Source organism: Grus americana, chromosome 2 (assembly GCF_028858705.1).
Source record: "Grus americana isolate bGruAme1 chromosome 2, bGruAme1.mat, whole genome shotgun sequence".
Classification (NCBI taxonomy): Eukaryota; Metazoa; Chordata; class Aves; order Gruiformes; family Gruidae; genus Grus; species Grus americana.
This window is the reverse complement of record NC_072853.1, coordinates 149,921,087-149,944,255: the sequence shown is the minus strand read 5'-3', so window position 1 is coordinate 149,944,255 and position 23,169 is coordinate 149,921,087. Positions and strand designations below refer to the sequence as shown.

Here is a 23,169-nt window from a genome sequence, read left to right as displayed (position 1 = left end):
AGGCATCTGAAGGTGCTGAGAGAGTTGGCTGATGTCATTGCAGAGATACTGTCTGTCCTCTTTGAAGGATCATGAGGACTGGGGAGAAGGTCTCCATTAACTGGAAGAAAACAAATTGTGCACCCATCTTGAAAAAGGATGAGAGAGACAATGCTGGGAAGGCAGTCAATTGGCCTTATCTCGGTCCTTAGGAAACTCATGGAGTTGGTTCTCTTGGAACTTATTTCTGGGCATGTGAAGGAGAAGGTAATTGGGAATAGCTAGTGTGGATTTACCGTGGGTAAATAGTGCTTGACAAGCATGATTGCCTTTTAGGATGAGATGACTAGAGTGACGTTCTTCAAGGTCCATCTTGTTTAATATCTCTGTCGGTGACATAGAGAAGGGATGGAATACACTCATCAAGTTTGCCGACAACACTAAACTAGAGGGTGCAGTCAATATGTGTGAAGACATATTCAGTAGGACTTAGGACTTAGTCTGGAGGGATGATTCTGATAGGAGTCTCTTGAAATTCAAGCACAAATGTTAAGTCTTGCTCCTGGAATACGCTAACCTCCTGCAGTGGTACTGGCACCTGGATGGTGATGAAGACTTAACACCATACTGGACTGCATCAGTAAGAGCACAGCCAGGATTTTGAGGGAAGAGATCATTCCCCTCTGTTTGGCACTTGTTGGGCTTGGTTAATATTGTTCCTTGGTTCCTCATCCACAGAGTGGGGATAGTCCATCCTCTTTGCCATGCTTTCTCACCCATTTAATCCTCACTCTTGAAATCTCTAGTTCTGCCTCTGAGCCCATTCAGTGTAAATTTGTGTCTTGGCAGAGTCAGAAAGTTAATAGTTTTCCAGATCGCTTACATTGTGCACACATGCTCCATCTCTTTTAGGTCCCTGATCTCCAGCTGCACTGCAGTACAAATGTACTTTGGTACATTAATTTCTTTTTGCTTTAGCTAGCAAATCAGTTAATGCAAATTAACTGTAGTTGGAGCTGTTACCTGTTCATTACAAGTTTTCAGTGTCTTACCCCCATAAATGTTTTTGCATTGAAAGGCTTTTCCTGTAATATCACTAGTTGCACCTGTTGACCAATTGCATGCTCATGTTCGAAGAGAGGTGACAAGTGCTATCTTCCCCTTTGCCAGACATGCTCTGTCACCGTGCTGGCTTATTTTCCGATGGTCGGTCTCTTGGGTAACTTCGCAGATAATAGTGCAGAACAAATTGTATTTGTGTCCTTTTCTCAAATGAAAAGTAAAACTTGAAGTAGTCCTGGAGTCTTTGACCTTTTTGTTATAAATATTTAAAGGGACATGGGTAATGTGTGAGATGACAAACTGAGAGGGGATTATTTTGTGTGGCTTCTCTGGCTTGTTTGTTCTGTATGCTTCACTGTGGTTTGGACACAGTAGTTTTCATCGATAGGTGAGCTGAACACATCCTTTCACATGCTGTGCGGGGAGTTTTGGGGTGCAAATACACCAACTGATGAAGGAAGCTGAAGAGGGAGACAAATACTGCAAGCACTGAAGAGAAAAGTCAAAATACAAGGGATATAAATAGTTGTTTCGGTTTTGTTTTTTATTGGACAGCAGCAGTGGAGTTTACCAGTGCATTAAGTTAGTAGGCAGTAACTCATATGGCATATGTCACGGTTTGCTCTATAATCACTTTACATTATGTAAAAGCTTGCCATTAGCTGACCTTCAGCCTCCTCAGGAATTGAACAGTTATTTCCCTCCTGTACCAATATCATTTGCAGTTTCTTCAAAGCTTGCCTATTTCTAAAACCACTTTAATTTTGATTCATCTGGGGATTAGATCCACTGTGAAATAATAATAATTTGAATAATTATTGTTGCTTTCAAGGACTTAGAAACTGTTTCTCCTCAGCTCAATTCTTGGATTTAAGTGTTGTGGGAAATTGTGTAGTGGTGCCCAACACTTCCATATTCACAACTTGTGCAGATTTATTTCGAACACTAGCATTTTTGTAACTTCTGGGAGTAGAGACTGTGACATTTTGAGTTAAGTCTGTAACAAAGTAACTTAAAGCTGAGCACTTCCAGTTCACGTGCTGTGGTGGGTTGACCCTGGCTGGAGGCCAGGTGCCCACCAGAGCCGCTCTCTCACTCCCCTCCTTCACTAGACAGGGGACAAAAGGTATAATGAAAAGCTTGTGGGTGGAGATAAGGGCAGGGAGAGATCACTCACTAATTGTTGTCACGAGCAAAACAGACCGAACTTAGAGAGGGAATTCATCTGATTTATTACTAGGCAAAACAGAGTAGAGGAATGAGAAATAAAATCAACTCTTAAAACACCTCTCCCCACCCCTCCCATCTTCCCGGGCTCAACTTCACTCCCAGCTTCAACCTTCCCCCCCTCAGCGGCACAGGGGGACGGGGAGTGGGGGTTACAGTCAGTTCATCTCACGGTGTTTCTGCCACTTCTTCATCCTCAGGGGGAGGACTCCTCTCATCGTTCCCCTGCTCCAGCATGGAGTCCCTCTCACGGGGTGCAGACCTTCAGGAGCAGACTGCTCCAGCGTGGGGTCCCCCACGGGGTCACAAGTCCTGCCAGCAAACCTGCTCTGGCGTGGGCTCCCCTCTTCATGGGTCCACCGGTCCTGCCAGGAAGTTGCTCCAGCATGGGCTTCCCATGGGCTGCAGCCTCCTTCAGGTGCCTCCACTTGCTCCGGCGTGGGGTCCTCCACAGGCTGCAGGTGGAATCTCTACACCCCCTCATCCTTCCTCCATGGGCTGCAGGGGGGACAGCCTGCTTCACCATGGCCTTCACTATGGGCTGCAGGGGGATCTCTGCTCCGGCGCCTGGAGCACCTCCTCCCCCTCCATCTGCACTGACCTTGGTGTCTGCAGAGTTTCTTACATCTTCTCACTCCTCTCTCTGGCTGCAAAAGCTCTAACTGTTTTTTTTTTTCCTTCTTAAATATGTTATCACAGAGGCGCTGATTGGCTTGGCCTTGGCCAGCGGCGGGTCCGTCTTGGAGCCGGCTGGCATTGGCTCTGTCAGACACAGGGGGAGCTTCTAGCAGCTTCTCACAGAAGCCACCCCTGTAGCCCCCCCACTACCAAAACCTTGCCACACAAACCCAACACACATGCTGTAAACTAATTCATTGTTCAGTGGATGGTTATATTTCTTAGTTGACATTAGTGCTGCTTCTGTCAGGATTTGCTGCAGGGAAGCTGAGCAAATGAGAAAAGGCAATAGGACAGTAAGCTGTTACAGTTTTGAAATGGAACTGTGACTGAGGTTCTTCCTATCTCCTAGTTGCTGTAGAGAAGAGGGCTGTAAATGCTTCTAATTTATCACTCTGGTGCACTAATTTTCCCCTGTGAATGCAAGTAAAACTGAGATTTATTTTTTTTAAAATTGTAGTATCACAGGTTTGCTGTGAGTTCTTTTGCTTTCCCTTTTTATTAATGTTTCTAGTTTGCACCTAGTTTTTTGGGGGATATGCTTTTTTAACATATAACTTTAAATTATATTGTATTTTCCACTCCAGACAATTTAATGGGCTGTTACTGCTAAACCTTCCAGTACTTAAATTGTTTGTTGCCTTGTTTTAAATTTACATTGCCAAATTTTGATGGTACAAGTGCTGCCTTAACAGAACTGTTAGTGACTGTTGGAAAAGCACAATGCAGCACACGCAGTTGTGTTCGCACAAAGCAAAGAATAAACCTCTGTCTGTGAGTGTTCATTGATTTCAATAGGCTTTTCAGTAGCTCTGCATATTACAATTCTTAGCACCTAGAATACATTAATATTCATCACAGCAGTACAGTTCAGCCCCTGCTTGTGACTTGGTTTATTTTTTTTTAATTATTTTTTTCCCTATCCCCTCTTCTACTGGAGCATGAAGTAGAATTATTTTTCTAGTCCTGGTAACGTGTTCTAGATGATGTTACGGCTGTTTCCTCAAAATGATTGAAAATGCATCTTTTGGCTTCTTCCATCTTGTAAGAAACATGTTAAATACTAGAAATTCTTAAAGCTTTTTGGAATCTTTCATGATGACCCTTGTGGCTATTGAGACTGTGAGGTGCTGGGCATGTATGGCATGCAATCGTTTGTATGAACAATTAGTGGAAGAACTAATTGGTATGTAGTAGTGCCATCTTTTAAAAATATCAATACTTCTTTATTTGACTGTATGGAGGATGGGAGGGGGTTAGTTCTTTGGATGCTGGAAATCTGTTTAAAATGCTTTTTTGTTTGCTTGTAACTTGGCTATATTATTTGAACACTCATTTAAACCAAATGGTTTTTGGTAGTCTTAATGCCCATATTTTACTGTAGGAAATTGTACTTATCTGTCTCTTGAGTTTAGACTTACTGATATAATGTGTGTTTTTCACTTATGCACATAAACAAAAATAGTCTGCTTGAAAATAATATTACAAGAGTTTAGCAAATAATTCCTGTTTCAGTCACTCACAGCAAAATCTAAATTTGGGTATGATGTTCTTTGCTCTTATCTCTAATGTACAATTAACATTATTACAAAATCAAACAGGTTCTTCTTAAAACAACAACAAAGTACATTTGGCAGTGTGAATTAGTTGGACCCCATGTTTGTTTGAAAGACTTTGTGTTTAAGATACTTAACCTGATACCCCAATAATGAGAAGTTCAGACAGCTATTTAGTTTGAGCATTTGATTAATGCATTTAATATGTTAATATATGACATATTACCTTTGTAGATGAACCGACTAGTCCTAGTATTGACCATGATATTGCACACATTCCTGCTTCTGCTGTTATTTCTGCATCTGCTTCTCAAGCACCTGCTATAACAACTGTTCCTCCCAGTCCCACATCTCCAATCCCTTTAATTCGGCGACAGCTTTCACATGATCATGGTGAGTGTTGATTTCTTTTTCTTTTTCTCATGCAACCTTTTGCTTTTAAACTCTGGAGAACAGGAGTGAAAATTTTAAACTAGTGCCTGAAATAAATTGCAAAAATGTGATTCAGGTTCTTACATACTCGAAAATTTCTATTTGGTTGTAGAATCCATCCGGCCTAGTGTCTTGGATAGCCAGCCTGCCGTAAAAACTGAGAGATCAAAGTCATATGATGAAGGACTGGATGACTACAGAGAAGAGGGAAAATCGTAAGTTCATGAAAAATATCAGTTAATTTGGAGACTTGTTTTTTAAAGTGTATAAAATCTCATTTTAATATTTGTTTTTCTCCCAACAGATCCATTAAGCATGTATCTAGTTTAAAGGGGATTAAGGTAGGTATATATGTATATAACAACTCCTAAGAATTACACATACCAGTGTGACAAGTTGTATGAATTATACAAAGTGATGTGTTAGACACAGACATGAAGTTTATTGGAATTGCTACTCATCAAATTGTTCTTAATTTTGATTAATTTTGATATTTAAATTGATTCTATTGTTTTTCCCCAATTGGTGCTGTATGCATTGCATAAGTAAACATGGTCTCTTTTTTCCTGGGCTCACCGCATGGTCCTTGATTTTTTCATTTTCCTCAGCCTCTGTAAACAAAGCATATCTATGGCATACTTTTGTAAAAAATTTACTAATGAGAGTCTAAGACTCCTGCAGTTTCTCAAATTATTCTTGGGATGTGTAAGGTACTATTGTTGTGTGGAAACTTTAGAAGTTATATTTTCCCAGGGGGATATTTTTTAGGGGCTTTTTGCTGAATGAGGTGTCAGCTTTTAAAGAGAGAAACATCTTGAATGTAGGGATTGTAGAGAAATGTCTTTAGAAGTACCCTGTGGGGTTCTTTGTGTGATTGTTGTCTTTAGGTCCCAGACAGCCAGAAATCTTCAGAAGACTCTGGTTCCCGAAAAGATTCTTCTTCAGAGGTCTTTGGTGATGCTTCTAAGGAAGGATGGCTCCATTTTCGTCAGCTTGTTACAGACAAGGGAAAGGTACCTGTTTGGTCATGTTTGTTCTTTTAACCTAGCACAAATATTAAGCTGGTGGAAACCTAAGATAAGAAACGTAAAGTCTTTTGGGTTTTTTTATTAAACTTTCTGGGATGTAAGCATCAATAAGACTGACAAAATTTTAGACCTATTAGAACGTTGACTTCAGTGAATTCCTCAGCTTCTTTGACAGACTGCTTTCTGAACTGTCTTCTGAACTTCTGAACTGATAGGACAAGAGGAAGTGGCCTCAAGTTGCACCAAGGGATGTTTAGATGGGATATTAGGAGAAATTTCTTCACTGAAAGGGTTATGACGAACTGGAACAGACTGTCTAGGGAAGTGGTTGAGTCACCATCTCTGGAGGTATTGAAAAGAAGCATAGATGTGGCACTTTGGAACATGGTTGAATGATGGAGTTGGCAGCGTTAGGTTTATGGTTGGACTCAATTTTTTACGAGTCTTTTCCAACCTAAATGATTCTGTGATTATCTGATTCTAATTTTACATTTCAAAGCATCTGTGAAGTAAACTCATTTCCAATAACTTATTAAGTGGTAAGAATCAGTCCCTTGATGATTGTAGCTTGAAAAAAGCTATAATTTTTGTGAATGTTGTGGAGTTGAGTTCAGATTAACCTTCTGCACAAGTATAGATTAAGACAAGGAAAATTGGGAGTCTGGAATTGCAGTGGTGTGTAAATGTGAATCTGACTTGAATGAAGTTTAAAAGGCATGTGCAAGAGTCCACTATATATATTTTTTACTATATTTGTATTAATGCCACTGTGAAATTCTAGTCACATTCTGTTTATTGCTACTGTCGTGTGTGAACACAGACCCAATGGATGATCTGGGAGGGCAGGCTGTCGAGCAGTTCACTCCTCTAATGAAGAGAAATTTGTGTACTTTTGTGTAGTTTTTCATAGGTCATTCTTAAGAATGGTATAGGTAGGTGGTTAGTCTTTCTTTTTAAAACTTCTAGAGGTAGGTTTTTTAATCCCGAAACATTCATTGTAACAAATAAGCAAACTAACATACCAGTTGATGTTTTTCAGCGAGTTGGTGGGAGCATTCGGCCATGGAAGCAATTGTATGTTGTTCTTCGAGGTCATTCACTTTATTTGTACAAGGATAAAAAGGAACTAGTGACCCCGTCTGAAGAAGAACAACCTATAAGCATCAATGCTTGTTTGATAGACATCTCATACTGTGAAACCAAGAGGAAAAATGTATTTAGACTCACCACATCAGACTGCGAGTATCTGTTTCAAGCTGAGGACAGAGATAATATGTTAGCATGGATTAAAGCAATACAAGACAACAGCAACTTAAATGAGGTAATCGTATCATATATAATGCAGAAGCCACAGTTCTTGTCTTTTAATTAAAAATTGATTGTATTTACTTGTAAGTAATACTTCAGCAAAAGAAATCATTTGCCATTAAGCAACAGACAAAAATGTGTACAGGAACATACAAGAAAACGAGGTGAAAGGCAAGGTAACTGAGTAAATAAATTGAGTTAAAAAAAGCCTGACATACTCATAATGAGAGAGAGTAGACTTTTGAAAAATGAATTAATGTTGTTGCTGATTTGACTAAAGATACACTCTAGATATTTTTGACAGATCAGTTTAATATAATCTTTTTTAAAAGATAATTGCAGTATTAGAACCAGTGTGTTCTGGCTTCAGACTTGCATTGCAAAGTGGTGTGTACAATGGTACAGAGTGATGACTTTCTCAGTAGTTAAAAAGTGAAGCTTGGAGGGATGCCTGCTTCTCTGATTAAATGGCGATGTTTCTATGAATTAAATGTTCGTGCTAATTACAGAATGCAAACATATACTGTTGTACATAACATACCAATATCTGACCCAATATTGCCCTCAGTGCATTTTCATTTCAGTGATGAGCAACAGAGGCAATTTTTATGTCTGTGGTCATGCACATCTGCTCAGATTTGAAATAATTATCCAAAAGAAAATGGATTAATAAACATTATTAGACAGATGGATAAAAGCACATTGGAATTCATGACTGTTCCAGCTGTATGTATAGTAGCAATTAGTTATATAAGTACTGTGAGCACATAGGATTGGCTTTTTCAGAGTAGTAGGGTGTGTTGACTTGCATGTTTCCTATTTAAAGTTACTTTCAATTGAACAGGATTTAATCAGATTGTATTGCTTTGGAAAAAAAGTCTAAACAGCAGCATTTAATTTGTAATTACTCTCTTTAGTTTTTCTCATGGTTTTTAAATGTTCTGTCCTTATTGTTCTGAAGGACTACCTGTTAGATTTATTTTTTTTAACTGTACTGAAATGTTTGTTTTTCATATGTGGTCTGTTGACAGGAAGTGTTAGTTGTATTCTGAAAGTAAAAAAAATATTTGTTACTTTTTTGTAAGATTGTAAAGTAGATCTCCATTTGTTTTACAGGATACTGGTGTCACTAGTAGAGATCTAATTAGTCGAAGGATTAAAGAATACAGTACAATGATGAGGTAGGTGAATTATATGCTGCCAGTAGTTCTTGTAGACTTCCTGTAGTTCTTTTTACTGAAGTAATATGTCTTGTTTCAGTTCTTCAAGCAGCAAAACAGAGCCATCTCCCAAAACACCTCGCCAGAGTCTAAGTATCAGACAGACTCTGCTTGGAACTAAAGCAGAACAGAGGACCCAGAGTCCACATTCTCCTAAGGATGAGTCTGAAAGAAAGCTTCTCACTAAAGGTCTGCATGTGTTGTGTATTTCTTTAGTTCCTTATAGCTCCAGTGCGAGGCGATCAAGGTGCCTTTCTCATGTTTTTCGAGCTCGTGCAAACCAAGTATTAATCAGGTTTGTTTTTTTTAAGTTCCAGCTATAATCACCCATTTCTCCTAACTACTTCATTTAGATGTTAGCTTAGATACACTTCAGGTCTTCTCAGATCCATGAAGCTTTTTATTCCAGTCCTCTCTCAAAAGGGTTTGTTTTGGTTTTGTTTTTTTCCTACAGCTCCATGTAGTGTTAACAGTATTAAAATACAGGTCTTGTGCTTCTTGTGACCGAAATTTTGCAAGTTTTGGAAATAATCTTGTGTATAATTCATACTTTTGTCTCCAGCTGACTTGGAAATAACAATGTAAATTCATATTTTAAATACGCTGTTAAGAAACTGGAGTTTTCCACTCAAGTGTGTTAGAAGTAGAGAATAACATTATTTTTTTCTTAATCTTTAAAATACAGGAGAGGAACTACATTATCTTTTCCAGAACAAAATTACTGTCTGCTGAGTTTTAAAAGAATCCAATGAGCTGGCACTGCAAACTTAAATGAGCAACTGATCGCCATTAAATAATGTCACAAGCTACTCCCCCCCCCCCCCCTCCAAAGAATGTGTAAACGTATGGTATTTCTGATCAGACTGTGCGTGTAAGGTTGTTGCGTACAAATTCAGGCAACTGGCTGAGCAATCACTTTTGATCAACCACTTTTGAACAATTCAGTCTTGAATTTAAGCTGTGAGGGAATTCTGTTTTATTTTACTAACAAATATCCCTTTGCTCCTGCTATGATACAGATGATGCAACTGAATAGCAAATGTTAAGTAAACGTCAAATCTGCTGAAAGAATATTTCCAGAAATAATTGAATAAGAGGGAAGTACTATCGTATTAGGCATCTTGCAGTACAGGATAAATGGGAATTGTAATTGGCTACATGAACTGTATAGAAGATATAAACAGAGCAAGTGAACTTTTTATCTGATTTTTGGATAGATAATACTTTTAAGTGCTTGAGTCCTGTTTGGAATGATTCAGTAGTGACTAAAATCTGGTAATTTTTGAAAGAGTGAGTAGACTTGCACAAGCATGAGCATGGCTGTATAGTTTCATAGGTATTTTGTGCAGCACTGTGATTCAGTAGAGACTTAATCTTGTTTTACTAAATGTAGGTTTTATTTTTTTAAATTAATTTATGTACCTTTAGTCTTAGAATGATGAAATTCCACAGTATCATCCAGCTACTTGCTTTTCTAAATTTGGGATGTGAGTATGTTCAAATGTATCTTTTGAGTCACAGAAGAGTAGAGGTGTGTCTAAGACAGACTAATGTTTAGTGAGTTATTGCGGGAACCTGGGCCAGTAAAAGAGGTAGAAATCCAGTAGGTGTCACTTGACCTTTGCAGATCTGTTACCTGTATTCACAGTAGTTTTTGTGACTTAAATGCTCTTATTTTTCTTTATTTCCTTATTTGCATTTTACTAACAACAAAAAGATGAGACAAGCCCACCAAAAGACAAGGGGACGTGGAGAAAAGGCATTCCAAGCATTATGAGGAAGACATTTGAAAAGAAGCCATCTGCTGTAGGAACATTTGGTGTTAGACTAGATGACTGCCCCCCAGCTCATACCAACAAAGTATGGAAGGACAATTTTTCTTTCCATTGTGATTTTAAAATACTTTTTGTGTGAATTACTTTGAAATGTGTATACAACTTTTCTTTTTCTTCAGTATATTCCACTGATTGTTGACATATGCTGCAAACTGGTTGAAGAAAGAGGTCTTGAGTACACAGGTATTTACAGAGTTCCTGGAAATAATGCTGCCATCTCAAGTATGCAAGAAGAGCTCAACAAAGGAATGACTGACATTGATGTTCATGATGATGTAAGTCTTTGATCACACTGTTTCCAGGTTGAACTCCCAAAAACTTCTGGTTGTGTTGTGATTATAGAAATATAAAGCATGTCTGTCCTTTTCTTCTAAATGTGTAGAAATGGCGAGACTTGAATGTGATAAGCAGTTTGCTGAAATCCTTCTTCAGAAAGCTCCCAGAACCTCTTTTTACCAATGGTGAGTTGTTTACGTTATGATTTTGTCTTTAGGAATTACTGTTGAACAGTTATCTTGCATCTTTCAGATGATTTGAGAGAAGATCCAGTGGAATCATCCTAACCAATAAATGCCCTCTTTGTTCCTTAAAGATCAGGGAGTCACGGTGATCATAGAGCTTAAAAATGAGAGCTGTAAATAAAATTTCTCTGATGGTGAAGGAATTATGAATGTGCAAAAAAACTGAGTACAGTTTGCAATTCTGCTGTTCAATATTCTGACAGCTGTTTTTTTCCCCCATTGCCATCTTACTAAATTATATACAATATAATGGGCTAATTTGACTTCCAAAGGTCATTCATATATGTATGTTACCAGTATTCACGGGGGGGGGTGTAAATATACATAGTATACATACATGTATATATATAAAAACTTATATTTATGTATGATTAATTTCTGCTTTTTTTTTAACAGACAAATATGCAGATTTTATAGATGCCAATAGAAAAGAAGATCCTGTTGAACGTTTGAAAACACTGAAGAGACTGGTAAGCTGAAATCAGGTGTGTTGTAGGTGCACTAAAAAATTAGCATTAAACATTTGATGTTCTGAATAGTGATTGTTTGTTTCAGATTCATGATTTACCTGAACATCATTATGAGACTCTCAAGTTTCTTTCTGCACACCTGAAGACAGTAGCAGAGAACTCAGAAAAAAACAAGGTATCAGAAACAAAAGTATAACGTATTTTGGTTTGTTTCATTCGTTAAATACAAGATTATTTCCATTAAGGTGATAATTTATTATAGTAGATAAAATTAAGACCTTTGCTATCTCGAAAGATTTTTGGATTACACTAAGGACTCCTGCAAAATATGCACCTGTTTAGTGTGAAATAAGTTTATTCAAAGTAGTATTAATTCTTGTGGGAATAACTGCTTACATACTAAATTTATCACAAGTCTGTAAATTTCATATAATCCCATCTAGACACAAGTAAGAGTGTGCCTGGACAGGACATGGGTAAATGTCTGTGACCTGAATGAACCTGTTGACAGAGGTTGTCACACCAGCCTTGTGTGAAGCCTGGCTTCCTGGACACTTGAGTAATTTTTAAGACTAGGGCTTGATGTAATTACTTGAATGTTTGACCCCGGAGATGCTGGTTTTAAGAAAGAAAATGGATGATGTAAAGGGTGGTAGTTCACCACTACAGGGTCTTAGTCCACGACTAAGAATATCTTTTTGTCATTTCCATGGGGTGGGGAAGAGTTAGTTTGCATTAAGTGCTTCTGTGTATGCTATAATCCTACAGTAAACGCAAATAATAGTGTCCCTTATTTTTACCTCTCAGGGAGGGGTAGCTGAATGCAAAGCTGTGCACAGTATGGGTGTGCTTATGGATGCTTATCTCAGGGCAGGTGACATGGTGCCTTGTTACTTGGCTACCAATGTGCAGGGTACAGGAAAAAAATTGATGTGATTGATGCTATATAGAGGAACCTATGGCCACTCTTAAATCCTCTAAAAGATCAGAAAATTACTCAATTCAAATGAGTATGGCAGGTTCCAACATCAGTTCTGCAAATAATACTTTATAGTTAAATATGAAAGAAAAATATGTGTGCATGCGTATATAAAAAATATTTAACAAATTTTAACCTTTAGTGGAATTATAGCTGACATTATAAGGAAATAATAGTAAATGTCATTTTTTAAGTGCAATGGCTAAAGTAAACCTTTATTTATCACTGTATGGTTTTGGTGTGCCATATAAATGTTGTTTAAATGATGTTAATGTTACAGAATACATAAGGCTAGATGAGTGAGGTGATACTATAATTGTATGACTTGTCAAAGGCCACAGTTGAAGTCAAAGTGAGCATTAGGGGCTTGTGTCATTATGTTTGCACCTTCCTTCTGGTAAGCACAAGGACCTTGCCTCCTATATATTATTGGTCTGTTCTATGTCACAACAGTAAGTCAGAGAAGTAAGCAAAAATAGAAGGTAAGTATTCTGCTGCTGCTTTCTTGGAATTATGAGTCAGAGATGTAACAACAAAGTAAAGTAAGTGGACAAGTAATGTTGTGACATGATTGGATAACTCTGAGTCTGTCTCACGAATAGATGTGTTGGGTCTGTGGTGCTGGTTGCTGCCGCCTCCTCCAAAGTAGTTGCAAATTGAATGAGCTCTTTGTCAGCAGACATAATACAGTATTTGATTACCAGCTTAATTTTTTCATGTGTCATGTAAACATTTTCAGGAAAAAAACCCTAGGGAACTACCAATGCCTTCTTATTAAAAAAAAAAAAAATTCTTAAAACATGAATGTTTCTAAACAACAACAAAAAAGGCTTTATGGGAAGGAAGAAACCTCCAAACTGAAAGTGTAAAGAATATATCTGAGTTCTTGAGTTTTCCGTGCTTGTGGAGCTTTTTACTTGCAATGGGTTAAGGAGGGTTGAATTCTGAATTGCAGAAATGTTGGATGCATTTATTGCAGCTGTCTATAGGAGAGTTTTAGTGTAGTGTAACATCCTACTTGAGTCAGTAATGTGTTTTTTAAAAACCTTTTCTTTGTTGTTATTTAAAATGGTTCTCAGATATTAACAGTGTTAGATTAACATACTTAGCCCATATTATTGTATTTTCTCATTATAAATGTATGATGTGGAAATATTTCATTTCTTAGATGGAACCAAGAAACCTGGCAATAGTATTTGGTCCAACACTCGTGAGGACATCTGATGATAACATGACACACATGGTTACGCACATGCCAGACCAATATAAAATTGTAGAAACACTCATCCAAAAAGTAAGTGGATGCATTTCATTATTAAAAAATAAGATCGTACACAGATCGACCAGCTGTTCTTTTATTAGGCCAGTTTGGGTCTGGTATTCATCCTTTGAACTCCAGGATATAATTTTTAGTAATGTACATGTTTTTTGTTCCCCCTTTTGGGTTTTGTGTTTCCTGTGGGGTTTTCACCTTTTTTATTTTAAATTGTAGCATGACTGGTTTTTCACAGAAGATGATGCTGACGAACCTCTTGTAAGTATTGTGTCATAAATATTTGTGTTCTAATTACCTTAGTTTAGAATCTGCTTCTGCTGCCTCTAGAATATCTATATATTTCTTATTACATCACTGTATGGTTTGCTCTTCAGAAGCACCTTTTTAGCTCTCCGGCCTTGCAGTAATGATTTTTTTTTTTTAAAAAGCCATGCATTTGTTTTAAAAGCATAAAGCAAAATGGGAAAATAAGAACATGTGAGGAAAGCGTGTCCTCAGGTGAATAATGCAGTTTTCTAAATGCTATTGAATCATAATGAACTATTTATGAAACGATGATGAAGAGATCTTTGTTTATTAACTATAGACAACAGTTCAGGAGGAAAACACTGTAGAATCTCAGCCAGTGCCAAACATAGATCATTTACTCACCAACATTGGAAGAACGGGAGTATCTCCTGGAGACGTATCAGGTAACTCTTGCCCGGACAGCGTTAGTCCGTAGGCTAGAATAACCTACTCTGTTAACTCACTCTAACTCTCTCTTCCTATTTTCTTTTACTAATAAACTGTTTTTCTCTTTTCCAAAAGATCATTACACTTCTTAAAGACTTGAATTGTTGATAATCATGCATGATATAATTTGGAAAACTTTGTTGTCTAACAGGAATATAATCATTAAAAGATGAGGCTTGCACATACTATTTTATTTATTCACAGTAACCCATGCAATCATCATCGTGAGGTGAAGCAGATACGCTGCTGTAAAGTGGTTTGTTGTGATGGCAGAAAGACTGTTCTTTAGTGGTGTTCTAATACTGCTCCTTCCTAATGTTAGGAATGCAAAAAAATTGAGTTATGTTTTCTTGTCAAGTGATGGGCATTCTAATAAGTATGTTGCAGTATGTCTATACTAAAGCTGATTTCCTTCTGTTTATAAATGCCATCCTCTTTTGTGGCTAAGGACAAGCATTGCAGGCTCTTTTTTGGTGACTTTTTCCCCCCCTTCCTTCACTATACTATTGCACTAACCCAGCATGTTGTATCCCACAAATGTTATCCCTTCGTCTCCAGCTTTCGTTTCAGTTTTCAAAGGGTTGTTCAGCACTTACTGAAACAGTCACTTTATACTGATGTTGTAACAGGCGAAGTGGGAGGAGTCTATCACACGGTGATGTCATTAGTGGATTCTGTGATGTCACTGATGGACAGCTGGAACTGTAGGAAGAAGGAGGACTGTTGCCCACACTGTAGCTGCCTTGTCTGCAGAAACCCCCGTTTCTTGTAAATGGAGAAAAAAAAAGAGTTGATCTGTGCTGTAAATTTTCTTTTAAGAGTATTTTAAACAGATCAATGCTACTTTTTAAAAGTTTTTCTGCTGTTTCTTGTTATCTCTGAAGCAGACCCTGAGGAGAAATAGCATGGTATGGTCTACCAGTCTTTCTAGTCATAAAGCATTAGCCATGTGTCAAAAAGGGGTGTGGCAGGGGGCTCAGCTCTTTCTTCCTAGGGAGAAAGTCCCTAAAGCTGGAACACATCCAAGTTCATATTTTTTAGTTGTTGTGCTAGCCCCTTCCTACCCCCTTTATAATTGTATAATCTTGGGTTTTGCGAGACAGTAAAACTATGGTGTCCATTTTTCATTTCATAATAGCGCTTGTTATAGCAAAATACAAAACTGGTAGCTGCTGAAATCTAGCCGATTTAAAAATAAAATTTTACCTATACGTAGTCAGAGGTGGAGAGAGATGTATAATTGGGGTTTTACACACAAAATACGACTTAATTCCTTTATAACCTCACAAAAAGAATATGACTACACGAACCATGATTTGTACCTAGGGCAGCCAACAGTACTAAGACATTCAATTTTGCTTTGTGCATCCTGAATCTCAGGAGAGTACACAGTACGATCCTGAAAAGGTCTCTCAGCTGCGGTTTTGCAGGGGCTGTATACTTAAAACATTGAACAAACATTAGTATTTCTGTTTTTTATTTAGAAGAACAGGGCTCCTTTGCCATTCCTATCATTGAGCTGGTTCTGCCTACAATTCACAGCATCCTTTCATGGCGGTGGCTTTCTGTGGTGCAGCTTGCATCTTTGTGAGCTCTGACTATTCACTGTTCTGGTTTTTATTTGCTTCACATTTTGTTCTGTGCTTGTCTTTTTCCATAAGTCCAGCATTGTCTGTAGCAACAATGAAAAAATTGCACAGAACTGAGCAGAATTTTTTTTAATTTTTCCACAGATTCAGCTACTAGTGACTCAGCAAAATCTAAGGTAAATCATTTTGTGAAATGGTGTAGCTTCTGAAATGTTAGATACTTGCTTGCTTTATTGAAATGCTTATATGCAGATGTACTATAGAGCTTATGTAGATTTTTTTGAATAAGTGGTAATACTGTTTTCTCATCATATAATTTTGAAGTGTTAAATTGGGACAGTGTCACTTGTTTGCAGTTAGCTGCATCTGCCAATAATGCAGTCAGCTGCACACATAAACAGCTTTGTTCCAAAGTCTTGTAAATGTGAGCATTTACCTCTCATTTAGTAGAAGTAAATGTATATAGTATGTTCTCTGTCATACTACTTACTCTCAGAGAGTATTTGTGTTTCCCTATTTCACTGCGAAAAGTATATGTAGAATTTAGCCTTTTCTTCCTCAGAAGGTAATAGCTTTTCTGCTTCTAGGAAGCCAAAGGTTGTGGTTAAAGGCCGCTATGCAAAATCTCCCTAGGAAGTATCGCTGTGCTTGGGAGGACAGCCTTGTAGATGGGGGGAATAAGACTGGAACATGGGCAACAGTTCAGGCTAATTTAATGACGGAGTTCTCGTTTGACCCATGGGCAAATCTTTCAGTCTCTTAGGCTGTTCGGTAGTTGCTAACCCTGGATGTCTGTAGCAGTGACTGATACAGCAGTACACAGCTGACCTCAGTCTGCTGTGAGCACGTGATACAGCTTTATGCTGGCGTGTATTTTAGGCGTATCACTGATGGCCCGCTCCAAGCTGAGAGCAGGACTTAATGCGTCCTCCTAGTTCGTTGTTGAGATGCCAGCCCAGTTGCTTTGTGAGGATGGTTGGTGGCTCAGCCACTGCCTCCAAAACACCCAACTTCCAGGACACTGTGTCAAACTGCCTGTGCCACGATGCAGCACTGTTTGCAGGTGGCCTCTTGCTGACCACTGCCTGCAAGTGGCACAGACCAACAGCATTGGTCAGGCCATGGTCACGGGCCAGTGAGCAGCAGTGCGGACACATGCATGTTGCCCGGGCCAGCAGCCTGCTTACTGCTCAGCCAGCCCTGCTGGCAGCAAGGCATGTCCCAAGTGGAGCTCCAGCTGGCTGCCTTGCTTGATACCCTTCTTGGTGAGAAGGACACGCACCTGTTCCCAACCTGTGGAAAAAAATGTGCAGAGCTCACCCATACTTTATGGGGACAGTAGCTAATGCAAGAGTGCTGTCTGAGTAGTGAGAGTTGCTGGGGTCACTTGGAAAATGGTAGATCCCAACACCCAGCGGTCCATTGCCAGTCAGATTTGGTTTGGCACTCGTCTGACGGCACAGTGATTCAGAGGTGTCGTCTGCTGTCCAGAAGGTTCTTTGTCCGCGCTGCCTGTAGGCAGTCATTGTGCAGGCTTCTCAGATGCTTGTTTCTGTAGGGGCTCTGTGGTGGGTTGACCCTGGCTGGGGGCCAGGTGCCCACCAGAGCTGCTCTATCACTCCCCTCCTTCACTAGACAGGGGAGAAAAGGTATAACGAAATGCTTGTGGGTTGAGATAAGGGCAGGGAGAGATCACTCTCTAATTGTTGTCATGAGCAAAACAGACCGAACTTAAGAGAGGAAATTCATCTAATTTATTACCAAGCAAAACAGTAAAGGAATGAGAAATAAACTCAAATTTTAAAACACCTCTCCCCACCCCTCCCATCTTCCCGGGCTCAACTTCACTCCCGGCTTCAACCTCCTCCCCCCTCAGCAGCACAGGGGGACAGGGAATGGGGGTTACAGTCAGTTCATCACACGGTGTCTCTGCCGCTTCTTCATCCTCAGGGGGAGGACTCCTCTCATCGTTCCCCTGCTCCAGCATGGAGTCCCTCCCACAGGAGACAGTCCTTCATGAACTTCTCCAATGTGAGTCTCTCCCACGGGGTGCAGACCTTCAGGAGCAAACTGCTCCAGCGTGGGATCCCCCACGAGGTCACAAGTCCTGCCAGCAAACCTGCCCTGGCGTGGGCTCCTCTCTCCACAGGGCCACAGGTCCTGCCAGGAACTTGCTCCAGCGCGGGCTATCCATGGGGCCACAGCCTCCTTCAGGTGCCTCCACCTGCTCCGGCATGGGGTCCTCCACGGGCTGCAGATGGAATCTCTACACCCCCTCATCCTTCCTCCATGGGCTGCAGGGGGACAGCCTGCTTCACCATGGCCTTCACCACAGGCTGCAGGGGGATCTCTGCTCTGGCGCCTGGAGCTCCTCCTCCCCCTCCTTCTGCACTGACCTTGGTGTCTGCAGAGTTTCTTACATCTTCTCACTCCTCTCTCTGGCTGCAAAAGCTCTAACTGTTCTTTTTTCCTTCTTAAATATGTTATCACAGAGGCACTGATTGGCTTGGCCTTGGCCAGCGGCGGGTCCGTCTTGGAGCCGGCTGGCATTGGCTCTGTCAGACACAGGGGGAGCTTCTAGCAGCTTCTCACAGAAGCCACCCCTGTAGCCCCCCCCGCCCCCCATCTGTGCATTACCAAAACCTTGCCATGCAAACCCAACACAGGCTCTCAGCAAGACTTAATGTGTATCTTCTGCCCACTCTGCCCTGATCCCTGAGCTCTGCATCAGGAGCATGGGATATTCTCTGTCATGCAGCAGGAGGTTCTGGATAACCATGATTATTTTTTTTGTTACTGTTGGTTGAGTAGAAGTTTCTCCCAACTCCTTCCTGTCCATGCTCAGGTAAACAAATTAGTGCACCTTCACTGAGGCTGTCGTGGTCAATATATCCACTGTATTACTGTATGGTTGGTTGACCTTGGCTTGTGAAGTCATATAGTGACAGTTTTCACCATTGCCAGCACCTCTTTAATTTCTGAGGAGATAGTGAATAGCAATGAAATTTGCACCAAGAAAAAGTTGTTTGAGCAAAAATATTAAATGTCCTGTATCTCTTCAGTGCTTTGCTTTGGTCAGTGCACTTACGCTACAGTAACAGGCATCCTGTGACAGAGTTCACTGTCACGTTGGGGCTGTGATTCTGTGCTTGTGGAGCAGGGAAGTACTGTGTTGGACAACAGCCAGGCAGATAGATGATTACCAGTGTGCATTAGCTTTCCCTTTGCCTCTAAGCTTATTCTCTTAACTAGGCATCTGCAATCACTAGATGGTCCAAGTGTTTTTGTGAAAACTGTTACCATGATGATAGCTCTTCCCCCCCACTTTTCCTCTCCCTCTCTGCAGTGCTGTCTAGTAACAAATGATTGGGATTTTGAAGACTTTTCGAGCCTAGCTATCACTGCTGGTCTGAGTCTTCCTTCCCTTGGGTCAGAGAGGCTAGATATCCGAACATGGACTTAGGTAGCTGATGCCTAAGCTGCCTCTGTTGAGCCCTAGATAGATGTCAAATTTCAGTCCCACTATGTTAAAGGCCTCTGATGTGAGCAACTGCCCTTTTTGGTAGGTACCATTGCTGCATTATTTTCTCAAATGTCTGCAGTGTGCAAACTGCACTGGTCAGCAGTTAAAGACAGGGTGGTACCTGCCCCAGACCTTCCACTTCTTTTACAGGTGGTAGTGGGGCAGTAAGTAGGACAGGTACATAGCTTTGAAGTAGCCAGGTGGGAATGCTGTCAGTGTAGTGAAAATAGCTTTTAATTAATTTTATAAAATGGAATAATTGGGCTTGTCCCTTTATTACATCTGTGCAATTCTAAAGGTAGATTCTTCAAAAATCAGGAAGGACTTTTTCTGTTAATTTTCTGTACTTGTGCCTAAACTAGGGTTTTGTATGGCTTTCATTTTGTTGGAGCTAACGAATTGGTACAATTTACACAGCCTGAAAGGTGAAAGATCAACTCAAAATAGTTTGAGAAATTGGCCTTTTCACATAGGTAAGAGATTGAAAGGAGAGATTGAAACTACACCCTTGGGACCTCATCTGTGAAGCAGTTTCTGTTGCAAAGCAGTCTTGAAAAGATCATCTGGCTGTAGTGGAGCTTCCTTTATTAGTCAGTCAAAAACTAAATAGCTGTATGTACAAACTAGTCTTTCTCAAGTTGAAGGGATTCAGACAGAAAGTAGAATTCTCAGGATGAGAATTGACTACTTGGCAATGCCATGTAGACTACAGAAAGAGCACAGAAATATTTCCTGAGTAAAGGCAGACTTTGTGCTGTGAAGCTCAGGATGTGTTTTTAAAAAGTCTTAGGCTAACGAATGTTTCTTTGTGATTTCTAATCGTGCCCTCTCCCTTTTCTTTTTTTTAACAGGGTTCTTGGGGTTCTGGAAAGGATCAGTATAGCAAGGAACTGCTTGTGTCCTCCATTTTTGCAGCAGCTAGTCGCAAGCGGAAAAAAACAAAAGAGAAACCACAACCAAGCAGCTCAGAGGATGAGTTGGATAATGTGTTTTTCAAGAAGGAGCTTGCAGAACAATCTCGTGGTGACACAACAAAAGAGGACATAGCTAAAGGGGAATATGAGAGAGAGAGAGACATAGGGAGAAAACAGAGGATGTTTGTCCTGAAGGAAAAAGAGAACAGCAGTAGAAAAGATGTGAATGTTGTAAAGGATGAAAAGAAGTTATTAAAGAAAGAAAGTATCCTGTCAGAGGAACCTTCACTGCCTTACCATGAAAAATGTACAAAATCACCGAATCTCAGCTGTCTGCAAACCACGCAGAAGAATAACCCAAAAATGCCTATTTCACAATCTTCTTCCCAGGTTGAGGAGACAGTGTCTGACTCTGGCACTATGCTTAGCACTTCCTCCCAGGCTTCCCAGCACAGATACTCATGCAAAAAAGTAGCCAGCCCTGAAACTAAACACAATGAGTTTTTAGCAGCTGATGTCAGTTCCATCACCTCAGATTATTCCACTACTTCATCTACTATGTATCTAACCGGTTTAGATGCCAGTATGCTGAGCCCTGAGGTGCAGTCGGTGACAGAAAGCAAGGGAGAAGATGCTGACGATGAAAGAAGTGAATTGATCAGCGAAGGGCGTCCTATGGAGACGGACAGCGAAAGTGACTTCCCTGTTTTTGCCACCAGTGCTGCTGCTGAAAGGCTGTCCAAGGGGAAGGTTTCAGAAGTGGTGAAGACTAGTCGGAGGAACTCTGAAGAAAGCGAAGTAAGTTGTACTGAGGGAAGTTCAACACCAAAGTTAGAGAGTCGCAGACTTTTTAGCTCACACAAACTCATTGAATGTGATACGCTGTCTAGGAGAAAGTCTGCGCGGCACAAAACGGACAGTGAGGGTTCAGGGGATGCGAAGAGTGAGAAGGACTTGCCTACTGTGACCAAAATGTTTGACATAATGAAAAAAGGAAGATCGACAAGCAGTTTAGCTACATCAGCCAGAAGTGAGGCTGACAAGCAAGAACCTACCTGGAGACTTAAAATTACAGATAGGTTAAAGCTGCGTCTCAAATCATCTGCAGATGACATGTTTGGAGTTGGGAATCAAAAAGCAAACTCTGCTGAGACTACAAAGAGAAAAAATATCAGGCGAAGGCATACGCTTGGAGGACAGAGGGATTTCGCTGACATAAGTGTCCTGAATGCTTGGAAAGCTCAAGAGCCCAGTCAAAGTAGAGAGAGAGAATCTGAGCTTTCAGCTGTGAATCGGTTGAAGCCAAAGTGTCCAGCGCAGGACCTCTCAATCTCAGACTGGCTTGCACGAGAACGTTTACGCACTAGCACAACTGACCTTAATACGGGTGAAACTGGAAGGCCCAGACTTGAGAACACTAGCTTAGCAGATGTATCAAAGGTAGATCTGCCTTTGTCTGCAGAGATGCAGGCAGATGAAGGCAGTTCTTCCAGCAGCTTGACTTTAATTAATAGAACACCATCTTTGGGACCATTTCAGCCACCAGACCAGGTAAATGGTGAAAATTGTCAGAATATGAACAAAACCAACTTCAGCCCAGCAGTTGATGCCCATCCTCATAAACTGTCTGGGACCCAAGTGGTTAGATCTCGATTCTATCAGTATCTTTGAAATGGGGAGATATGTCCACTACAGCAATTCATTAACTTACTGTTACACTTCCCAGTAACTCTGTGTGTGTGTGTGTGTACATATATATATATATTTTCCTGTACTGTTGTTGTTATGCAGCCTTCATTTGGGCTGGTTTCATCAATATGCTCTGTGGAACGTCTTCACAGTGCATTACCACAGCCAGAAGAACACTAAAGTTAAAGTATATATATATATTTTAAGAAAAAGTATATTTGATGGCTGCATACAAATGTTGAACAAAGCATCTGATGCAACATGCTGTGTAGTGTATACATGGTTTTCTGACTGAGAGTTGGCCTGGCATTAGTATGCAGAAAAATTGTTCTTTTGGTTTAGTCACTAACAAGTGCCTCATCATAAATTCATTTGGTTTGTTAGGGTGCCATATTGTTAAATTAGAGAAACTTATTACAAACAAATGAATGCATTTTACTGTTAACGAGTTTCATTACATTTTACAAATGTTAACACAGGTGGCTACAGAGCTTCCATTCCTTAGGCATTCCAGTAAATATTGGAGTTTTATATTTCCAATTTTAATACAGATTTTGAGTTTTATGTGACTTGAATTTTTAATCTTTCTGTAAAATAAGTAACTTAAATGTATATATTACATGTGTATCTTTTCTTCAGATACCAGATTTGATATAAATGTTGTAACATAGGCGTGTAGATAGTGGATACTGGATGGAACTGGTTTCTTTTACCAAGAATATAATTCTGCATGAAGACCTAATGAATCCAAACCTGTATCATGCCTGTGTGCATACCCACTTAAACACTGGAAATAAAATTGTTTTGGTGACTCTTTGCGTGATGTGAATTCATGCTAATGAACGGTTTTAAAATGTGACATTTACACAGTTGCCATCGGCAACTGCCCTCAGGATCGCAAACCCCGTGTTGCTCCTGGATGAAGGCGCTTCTCTTTTGAAGTCTTTTGTTCCTGGGACGAAGCTGTGGAGGCTCATGTATGAGAGGGATTCAGCTGGTTAAATATTTTCATCTTTATACATAATCTGAGTCTAAGGTATGTGGCAAACTGGTTTGTTTAATACACTGGTTTTGTAGCACTGAAAAAAGCACGTCCATAATCGTCTCCAAGTCAATAAAGAGGGAATACCAGTATCCGCCAGTCCAAC

General features: G+C 40.0%; 1 protein-coding gene across 7 annotated transcripts in view; it reads left to right on the top strand.

Moving 5' to 3' along the window:
• Positions 1-22,826, top strand: part of ARHGAP21 (Rho GTPase activating protein 21) — a 120,147-nt gene extending 97,321 nt beyond the window's left edge. For 5 of the 7 annotated variants that reach the window (XM_054818560.1, XM_054818555.1, XM_054818554.1 and 2 more), the window contains 17 exons: positions 4,737-4,895; positions 5,047-5,149; positions 5,239-5,275; positions 5,822-5,947; positions 7,002-7,283; positions 8,387-8,451; positions 8,531-8,679; positions 10,208-10,350; positions 10,445-10,600; positions 10,708-10,786; positions 11,243-11,316; positions 11,402-11,491; positions 13,464-13,589; positions 13,788-13,829; positions 14,158-14,263; positions 16,040-16,071; positions 20,270-22,826. In XM_054818560.1, coding sequence (XP_054674535.1) covers positions 4,737-4,895; positions 5,047-5,149; positions 5,239-5,275; positions 5,822-5,947; positions 7,002-7,283; positions 8,387-8,451; positions 8,531-8,679; positions 10,208-10,350; positions 10,445-10,600; positions 10,708-10,786; positions 11,243-11,316; positions 11,402-11,491; positions 13,464-13,589; positions 13,788-13,829; positions 14,158-14,263; positions 16,040-16,071; positions 20,270-22,003 — 3,503 coding nt within the window. In that variant the 3' untranslated portion in view covers positions 22,004-22,826. The remainder of the gene's footprint in view (positions 1-4,736; positions 4,896-5,046; positions 5,150-5,238; positions 5,276-5,821; positions 5,948-7,001; positions 7,284-8,386; positions 8,452-8,530; positions 8,680-10,207; positions 10,351-10,444; positions 10,601-10,707; positions 10,787-11,242; positions 11,317-11,401; positions 11,492-13,463; positions 13,590-13,787; positions 13,830-14,157; positions 14,264-16,039; positions 16,072-20,269) is intronic. The other 2 variants (XM_054818559.1, XM_054818558.1) reach the window with 1 other exon arrangement.
• Positions 22,827-23,169: the final 343 nt, after the last annotated feature.